General features: G+C 50.0%; 1 protein-coding gene across 1 annotated transcript in view; it reads left to right on the top strand.

Moving 5' to 3' along the window:
- Positions 1-10000, top strand: part of LOC134460642 (low-density lipoprotein receptor-related protein 1B-like) — a 573784-nt gene that overhangs the window by 395527 nt on the left and 168257 nt on the right. Inside the window, exons 33-34 of the mRNA XM_063212999.1 lie at positions 6997-7137; positions 9870-9995. Coding sequence (XP_063069069.1) covers positions 6997-7137; positions 9870-9995 — 267 coding nt within the window. The remainder of the gene's footprint in view (positions 1-6996; positions 7138-9869; positions 9996-10000) is intronic.

Raw genomic sequence — 10000 nt, 5'->3', positions numbered from 1 at the left:
ATGATGAGCAGACCAACAACAAGCAGTGCCTGAAACCTAAGAGAGAAACACACACACACACACAAACAAACATACGCGGACGCACACAGAAACACACACAGACACAGACACAGACACAGGCACACACACACACACACACACATACACACACACACACACACACACACACACACACACACACACACACACACACACACACACACACACACACACACACACACACACACACACACACACACACACACACACACACACACACACACACACACACACACACACACACACACACACACACACACACGAGAAGAACACTTGTGTGAGGGCCTCACCTCTTCCCTTGTCTACCCTGGATTGGCAGTAATGAGGCAGTATGTGCGCTGGAGTGTGTTGAATTCAACAAGAGTGTGGCATGTTTCAGTTGGAAAACAAACACAGTGTCAAAGAGTTCCCTCCGAGTTACAGACTCACCTCCGGCAGTGTCCTGTGGGCCGAGTTCTTTTCCAGTTTTGGTCAACATGAAAGTAGTCCAGCAAGTTTGCTAAGACAGTAAAATAAAACATGCTCAGAGATACGAAGGAAGAGAAAGTAGCGCCAACGTAATTACGTCATTAGAAGCCCCAAAGTAATTACAAGGTGTGACTTAATTTGTGATACAAATAAATCAATCATTCGAACACATGCTGTTTTGAGAAGAAAACTTGTTATTTAATTGTCCCAGCGACCTTTCTGAACTACTTTCGTTTTGACCAAAACTGCACAAGAACTCGGCATACGGGACTGTTGGTGGCAAGTCAGTGTGTGTGTTCGACACTGCTGATGGGTACGCAATATAGAATAGTGTCAAAAGTCCTGAATTATCACTGTAGTGGAATATCAGAACATGAGTTTTTAGTAACTTTAAGTATTAGTATAAAGTATTAGTTTAGATCAGCATTCAGCATAGCACTTTAGGTTCTCACAGGGTAACTAAGGTCATCTGGACATATTTAGCACAGCTGTGAAGCCAGAACTAAATCAAGCAATGCTGCATTAATATTGCATGGAGGCAAGATGGCATATTAAAGTGTATTGAAGTGCATTAAAAACTTGCCATCTACTGATATACTAATATTGAGGGGAAGCCAAGATATTGAAAGAGATTGAAAGTAAGTTTAGGGGACTCTGCATTAAATCCATATAAGCTCGTGAAAGCCTATGATTTTCCCACAGAATGTTACCAATACAAGAGTTATTGGTCTGTGCAAGGATGTCATGGTTGGCTATTCAACAAGAGGGGTATTCGACTATCCTCCATTTTTACTATCTGTGATTTCATTTTTTCTGCAGGAACCACAATCATTTCTTTTTCCCAGCACTGCCCGCCTAGTTTACTACTCTCCCTAACTCTGCTGCTTCCCCAGTTAAAGATCGCCTCTCAACGTAATTTAATTAACATTGCCGTGTTCCCAATTGTTATTGAATGTGTTACGCGTTGGTCCTGTTTTAAAAAACGTTCTGGTTGCTTTGTTTCAAGACGTTTTTGCAAGCTGGCAAGGTGGCTTGTGGAGAAACGAGAGAGTGTTCCGTGTTTCTCGTGGAAATGCGTCTCTGATTGGCTCACTCCTCCTGCTCTCAAAGAAACGCGTCTCTGATTGGCTCAGTCCTCCAGCCTTGGGAGAGAATGTAATGGGAAACAGAGTCGCCACTTCCCCGGATGGTACTGCACTATAGGGGCGCCAACGGAGGCGTGCAGGCTCCATTCAGGGCTGTGCTCTTTCGACAGCGACCCCTAGGCGAGCTGTAGGCACGGAGCAACCGGAGTGAGCAGGCTTTATGTATGAGGCTTTGTGCTGTGTGTGTACCTGAGAGTAGCAACCAGCTGATAGCTAAGCTAAGCTATGTTTCGGACCACCAGACGTTGCTTGTTTTGAAAACAAGCAGAAAAAAATTACTCGACATGTTTTTAGATAAATGGGTCGATATAAACCTTTGTGGGCAACGCCTTCTTTCGACGTGACGAAACACAGAAAGGCTTTCGTGATTCGCTCGTTTCTCTGCATTATTGATGTAAATTGGGAAACACCGGGAAACACAGCCAGGAGAGTTGACGCACCGCTATGAGAGCCTTGCAAGTGAGTTTAACTTGGGGTGACCGTCCGATCTTCGAAAGGAGTGAGTAAAACTGAGTTTTATCGGAAGTTGGCCTTTAATATCCTGCAGCCACATTGGGCCACAGTATCCCCTGGTCTCATACATAAATACAGCCATCCCTCTACTCCCCTCCATCCCTCTACTCTCCTCCATCCCTCTACTCCCCTCCATCCCTCTACTGCTACTCCCCTCCATCCCTCTACTGCTACCTCCATCCCTCTACTGCTACTCCCCTCCATCCCTCTACTGCTACTCCCCTCCATCCCTATACTGCCCTCCATCCCTCTACTGCTACTCCCCTCCATCCCTCTTCTCCCCTCCATCCCTCTACTGCCCTCCATCCCTCTACTGCTACTCCCCTCCATCCCTCTACTCCCCTCCATCCCTCTACTGCCCTCCATCCCTCTACTCCCCTCCATCCCTCTACTGCTACTCCCCTCCATCCCTCTACTACCCTCCATCCCTCTTCTCCCCTCCATCCCTCTACTGCCCTCCATCCCTCTACTCCCCTCCATCCCTCTATTCTCCTCCATCCCTCTACTCCCCTCCATCCCTCTACTCCCCTCCATCCCTCTACTGCTACTCCCCTCCATCCCTCTACTCCCCTCCATCCCCCTACTGCTACTCTCCTCCATCCCCCTACTGCTACTCCCCTCCATCCCTCTTCTCCCCTCCATCCCTCTACTCCCCTCCATCCCTCTACTCCCCTCCATCCCTCTTCTCCCCTCCATCCCTCTACTCCCCTCCATCCCTCTACTCCCCTCCATCCCTCTTCTCCCCTCCATCCCTCTACTCCCCTCCATCCCTCTTCTCCCCTCCATCCCTCTACTGCCCTCCATCCCTCTACTCCCCTCCATCCCTCTACTGCCCTCCATCCCTCTACTACCCTCCATCCCTCTACTGCTACTGCCCTCCATCCCTCTACTGCTACTCCCCTCCATCCCTCTACTCCCCTCCATCCCTCTACTCTCCTCCATCCCTCTACTCCCCTCCATCCCTCTACTCCCCTCCATCCCTCTACTCCCCTCCATCCCTCTATGACTCCCCTCCATCCCCCTACTGCTACTCCCCTCCATCCCCCTACTGCTACTCCCCTCCATCCCTCTACTCCCCTCCATCCCCCTACTCCCCTCCATCCCTCTACTCCCCTCCATCCCCCTACTGCTACTCCCCTCCATCCCCCTACTGCTACTGCCCTCCATCCCTCTACTGCTACTCCCCTCCATCCCTCTATTCTCCTCCATCCCTCTACTCCCCTCCATCCCTCTACTCCCCTCCATCCCTCTACTGCTACTCCCCTCCATCCACTCCATCCCCCTACTGCCCTCCATCCCTCTACTGCCCTCCATCCCTCTACTGCTACTCCCCTCCATCCCCCTACTCCCCTCCATCCCCCTACTCCCCTCCATCCCTCTACTGCCCTCCATCCCTCTACTCCCCTCCATCCCTCTACTGCCCTCCATCCCTCTACTACCCTCCATCCCTCTACTGCTACTGCCCTCCATCCCTATACTGCTACTCCCCTCCATCCCTATACTGCCCTCCATCCCTCTACTGCTACTCCCCTCCATCCCTCTCCTGCTACTCCCCTCCATCCCTCTACTCCCCTCCATCCCTCTACTCTCCTCCATCCCTCTACTCCCCTCCATCCCCCTACTCCCCTCCATCCCTCTACTCCCCTCCACCCCCCTACTGCTACTCCCCTCCATCCCTATACTGCTACTCCCCTCCATCCCTCTACTGCTACTCCCCTCCATCCCCCTACTGCTACTCCCCTCCATCCCTCTACTGCTACTCCCCTCCATCCCTCTACTGCTACTCCCCTCTATCCCTCTACTCCCCTCCATCCCTCTACTCTCCTCCATCCCTCTACTCCCCTCCATCCCTCTACTGCTACTCCCCTCTATCCCTCTACTGCTACTCCCCTCCATCCCTCTTCTCCCCTCCATCCCTCTACTCACCTCCATCCCCCTCCTCCCCCTCCATCCCTCTACTGCTACTCCCCTCCATCCCCCTACTCCCCTCCATCCCTCTACTCCCCTCCACCCCCCTACTGCTACTCCCCTCCATCCCTATACTGCCCTCCATCCCTCTACTGCTACTCCCCTCCATCCCTCTTCTCCCCTCCATCCCTCTACTGCTACTCCCCTCCATCCCTCTACTCCCCTCCATCCCTCTACTCCCCTCCATCCCCCTACTGCCCTCCATCCCTCTTCTCCCCTCCATCCCCCTACTGCTACTCCCCTCCATCCCTCTTCTCCCCTCCATCCCTCTACTGCTACTCCCCTCCATCCCTCTACTCCCCTCCATCCCCCTACTGCCCTCCATCCCTCTTCTCCCCTCCATCCCCCTACTGCCCTCCATCCCTCTACTCCCCTCCATCCCTCTACTCTCCTCCATCCCTCTACTCCCCTCCATCCCTCTACTGCTACTCCCCTCCATCCCTCTACTGCCCTCCATCCCTCTACTGCTACTGCCCTCCATCCATTTACTCCCCTCCATCCCTCTACTCTCCTCCATCCCTCTACTCCCCTCCATCCCTCTACTGCTACTCCCCTCCATCCCTCTACTCCCCTCCATCCCCCTACTGCTACTGCCCTCCATCCCTCTACTGCCCTCCATCCCTCTACTCCCCTCCATCCCTCTACTCCCCTCCATCCCCCTACTGCTACTCCCCTCCATCCCTCTACTCCCCTCCATCCCTCTACTGCTACTCCCCTCCATCCCCCTACTCCCCTCCATCCCCCTACTGCCCTCCATCCCTCTACTCCCCTCCATCCCTCTACTCTCCTCCATCCCTCTACTCCCCTCCATCCCTCTACTGCTACTCCCCTCCATCCCTCTACTGCCCTCCATCCCTCTACTACCCTCCATCCCTCTACTGCTACTGCCCTCCATCCCTCTACTCCCCTCCATCCCTCTATTCTCCTCCATCCCTCTACTCCCCTCCATCCCTCTACTCCCCTCCATCCCTCTACTGCCCTCCATCCCTCTACTGCCCTCCATCCCTCTACTGCTACTCCCCTCCATCCCTCTACTCCCCTTCATCCCTCTACTGCCCTCCATCCCTCTACTGCCCTCCATCCCTCTACTGCCCTCCATCCCTCTACTGCCCTCCATCCCTCTACTGCTACTCCCCTCCATCCCTCTACTGCTACTCCCCTCCATCCCTCTACTCCCCTCCATCCCTCTTCTCCCCTCCATCCCTCTACTGCCCTCCATCCCTCTACTCCCCTCCATCCCTCTTCTCCCCTCCATCCCTCTACTGCCCTCCATCCCTCTACTGCCCTCCATCCCTCTACTCCCCTCCATCCCTCTACTCCCCTCCATCCCTCTACTGCTACTCCCCTCCATCCCTCTACTCCCCTCCATCCATTTACTTTTTTATTTACTTCTTCGCTCACAGTCAACGGTCCCAAAGTCGCCCCCAAAAACATACTGTAGGCAAACACCCACACATATACAAATATACCTACACGCACGCACATACACACGCACACACATAGACATACACACACCTAGTTTACAGTCAGCGGCCCCAAAGTCGCCCCCAAATGTATACTGTAGACAAACACACATATACACATACACACACGCACGCGCGCACACACACACACACACACACACACACACACACACACACACACACACACACACACACACACACACACACACACACAAACACGCACACTCACACACACACACACACACACACACACACACACACACACACACACACACACACACACACACACACACACACATATGCACACACGCGCGCACATCTTTATTTACTCCCTCGCTCACACAGTCTGCAGCTCCAAAGTCCGCTCCTTAGGTTCACAAAAACAGACATATAATTGAATGTTATGCAGTCGTGGCCTAGTGGTTAAGGAGATGGGCTTTAGCTCAGAAGGTTGCAGGTTTGAATCCCACCCTATACCACTCCCCACCAGACTCCATGGTTGAAGTGCCCTTGAGCAAGGCACCTAACCCCACACTGTTCCAGGGACTGTAACCAATACCCTGTACTCAAAATAAGTGTAAGTCGCTTTGGATAAAAAAGTGTAATGCATAAGTGTAATGTAACAATATAATGTATATCACTTCATCAACACACTCTTCTAAAAGGGTTGCTTATACATGGGTTTTCAATTTTTGTTTTACCCTGGCTGAGCGACCCTGACTGCGCACAACTCAACCTCTGATTGTTGGAAACTGCTGTAGGTCAAAATATTAGCTCACGTAGGTGGCTGCCTGCCTGCATCCAGTGTTGCCAGATGTGTCTGATCAAATGTCAAAGGTTCTCAAAAAACGCCAAAATGCGCTAAATTCCACCCAAATTCAACAAATTACATTGACTTGTATGGGCCCAAAACGACTGAAAAAAACACCAAATGGGCAATTTTCCCCGTTTTTTACCGGCAGACGCTCATCCCAAGCAGCCCAATCTGGCAACACTGCCAGCATCTTGCCCGTCCTCACAACACTGTGTTTATAAACAAAAGAAGCCCATGTATACATGGGTACTAAATTGTTGTTTTCTCCTGGCTGCGCGACGCTAGCTGCGCACAGCTCAACCTCTGATTGTTGGAAACCTCTGTCTATAAAGAGATGTGGTAGGCTGCTAAAGTCTTGCCCCTCCTCAAAACATTGTGTTTATAAACACGGTGGACCCATGTATAGTGTGTTTCCTGATTTTGTTCTACTCCTGTCCACAGGAGGCAGGCTGTGGTGGGCAGATGATAAAATATAACGTCAGCTAAGTGTAATGTAATAATGTAATGTAATATCACTTCATCAACACACTCTTCTATTACGGCTGCTTAATTGTGTGTTTCCTGTATGTTCCACTCCTGTCCACAGGGGGCAGGCTGTGGTGGGCAGATGATGACCTGGCTCAGCTGGGGACGGTTGCCAAGAGGGACGGCCGCAACATGGTGGTGCTGAGGAACAAGACCAACGGGGTGCTCCACATGAAGGTGTATGACAGAGACGTGCAAAAAGGTAAGGACTTGGGCTGTGCAATATATCGTATTAATATTGTGATATTTATTGCTTTGGATCATATTAAGGAGCTCTGTAACACGTTGGCCCATTCGTAGCTTCTCAAATAACTAAACAAAACTGTGTTAATGAGTCAAATAATATCCAAAGCCACTTTTTCCATATTTTTCCATAAGCATAGAGCTTTTTCAAGTATGATGGCCCTTGATCCCACATGTTTATAATGTGAGGATTGTCTTCAAAATGCACGGGGAGATAGCACATAAGTCGTAACAAGGAATAACATGGGAGTTAAGAATAAGGTGGATAAAAAAGTGTCACCTCACTAACAGTGCAAATTAGGTCGTGTTAGTATCTACTTAGCCCTTTATGCAGCCAAAAAAAAGATAGAAGGGAACAGAACAGTGTCTGGTCTCAGATTTATGAGTCGATTAGCTTTTTTGCATTTCTTTGTGTTTTGTCCGTCAAATGATTCAAGGTAATGGCCCATATATTATCAGCGTAGCCGCAGCGGATCTCTTAAAATTGCCTGCCGCCCGCAATAAGGGATGACTACTTAGGAGGCCAAGATGTAAATCTGCCCAAGTTGCAGCACTACACTCCCCCTACGCCAGTGTTTCTCAAACTTTTTCAGATGGAGGACCACTTTGTCCCCCAAAAATGTTCAGGGACCACCTGTCAACTGAATTAACAGTTGAAGGGTGCTAATTTGACTCAGCTAATTTCAATGCAGATCATTTACTTCATTCACATTACATGGCTGTCTATATAGTGGTGAAAGTATGATTTCAGCTGTGTTTAGCTTTGTAATAATGTTACAAATATAGCCTACTGCTAGCTTGTCTTGGAAAAGTAGAAATCCCCTCGCGGACCACCAGTGGTCCCCGGACCACACTTTGAGAATCACTGCCCTACACTAATGCTACCCTGCGCTACCCCACCCAGTGCTCTCATAGCAATTAGCCTCTCCATTCATAATACAGCAGCAACTCATTACTGTCAAGGCTGTACAGGCTGAACAATACTGATAACACGCATCCTTGGATAGAGGGAACTGTAAGAGGGAGGGATGGATGGAGGGATGTCGTGGGATGGAGGAAAAGAGGGAATCAGGTATGGCGTGATGGAAGGATAGAGTAATGGAGGGATGGAAGTATAGAGGGATGGAGGGATGTGGTGAGATAGAAGGAGGGAGGGATGGAGGGATGTGGTGAGATAGAGGGAAGGATAAAAGAGAGATCTAGAGGGATGGAGGGATAAAAGGATGGAGGGATGGGAGGATAGAGAGTTAGAGGGGTGGAGTGATAGAGGGAGCTTTAGGATGGATTGCTGGAGGGATGGAGGAACGGGAGGATAGAGGGAAGTAGGGATGGTGTGATGGAAGGATACTGTTGAGTAATGGAGGGATGGAAGTCTAGAGGGAATGAGGGATGTGGTGAGATAGAGGGACGGAGGGATGGCGTGATAGAGGGCTGTAGGAGGGATTGCAGGAGGGATGGAGGGAGCTGGAGGAGGGAGGGATGGGAGGATGGCGCGATGGAGGGATGGCGTGATGGAAGGACACTTAAGTGTGCTGTGCTTAACTGTTTTAAAGCTCAGTATCAGTGGAACCTCCTCTCCTCTCTAATGGGACGGGATTCATCATCGTGAAGTGAAGTATGCTTCATCGTTAGTGCCCATTGTGCTGCACTGTTATCACTTTTCTTTTGTTAGCAAAATTTGGGATTTGAGATGACCTCTGTACTGCCATCACCAAAAATGGTCTGTGTGCTGTTTGATTGTTTTTATCTATTTATTTCCTAGTTCTTTACATTTACACACCAGACCAAGCTGTCAATTTTACCATAAGCGAGGAGGATGATTGCCAGTTATGTATCTCCCCTCCCTTATCACAGAGCTATTAAACCTGCAACCATACCATCCCTTGACCAACTCTTTAGTATAATGTAACAGTTGCATTTTCACGTTGACCATGTATGCTTATTTCCTAGCTTTGGCCACATTTTCTAGACTGGAAACTGATTAAAGACTGCTTACCTTGTAGTCGGTACACCATGTAAAGCTTGTGTTAAAGCATGAACAAAAAAGGGGGGAGCTTTGACCTTCTTACCTCTGACAGCTTTGACAAAATGTCCGCCTACAGCTCCTGCGGAAGAACAATTATCTCATATCTGGTGTCCTGAGTGTCTGTGTTCTGTCTGGCTGCTGTTCTCCCTTGGGGAGGGATCCTGTACAGGTGAACAATAGTGGCTGCTGTTCTCCCTTGGGGAGGGATCCTGTACAGGTGAACAATGGTGGCTGTGACCCTCAGCCTGAAATAAAGTGTAATAGGAGTGTATGTATGCCTCACCCATCTACCTCTAACTTTGCAGAAAATGTTTTAGACAGACGTGGATAGGGCAGTCTTTACATCAGTTTGAACTTAAAATCAATGGACACCTTTTAGGCCCCAGAGTAGTAGCCACCCACTGCCACAGCCACAGCCCCAACAGACAGACAGAGAAACATAGGTACTGTAAATGTTTTAGACAGACTCGAATAGGACTAGTTATATTGCAATCTTTACTTCATTTTGAACTTAAAATAAACGGACACCATTTTAGTTCTCAGAACAGTAGCCACCCACAGCCACAGCCCCAACAGACAGACAGAGAAAGATAGGTACAGTACAACAGTAGGCTATATATGGTTCATTTTGTGTCTGTGTCTGCCCTCGTCTTCTCCTCCCTCAGGGAAGAACCCGTGTCAGGTGAACAATGGAGGCAGCGCTCAGCTCTGTCTGCCCACCTCGGAGAACTCCCGCAGCTGTGCCTGCACTGTGGGCTACAACCTGCGCACAGACCGCATGTCCTGTGAAGGTGGG

This window comes from Engraulis encrasicolus, chromosome 13 (genome assembly GCF_034702125.1).
Source record: "Engraulis encrasicolus isolate BLACKSEA-1 chromosome 13, IST_EnEncr_1.0, whole genome shotgun sequence".
Lineage (NCBI taxonomy): Eukaryota > Metazoa > Chordata > Actinopteri > Clupeiformes > Engraulidae > Engraulis > Engraulis encrasicolus.
The sequence above is the reverse complement of the archived record's forward strand: the minus strand, read 5'-3'. Positions and strand labels throughout refer to the sequence as shown.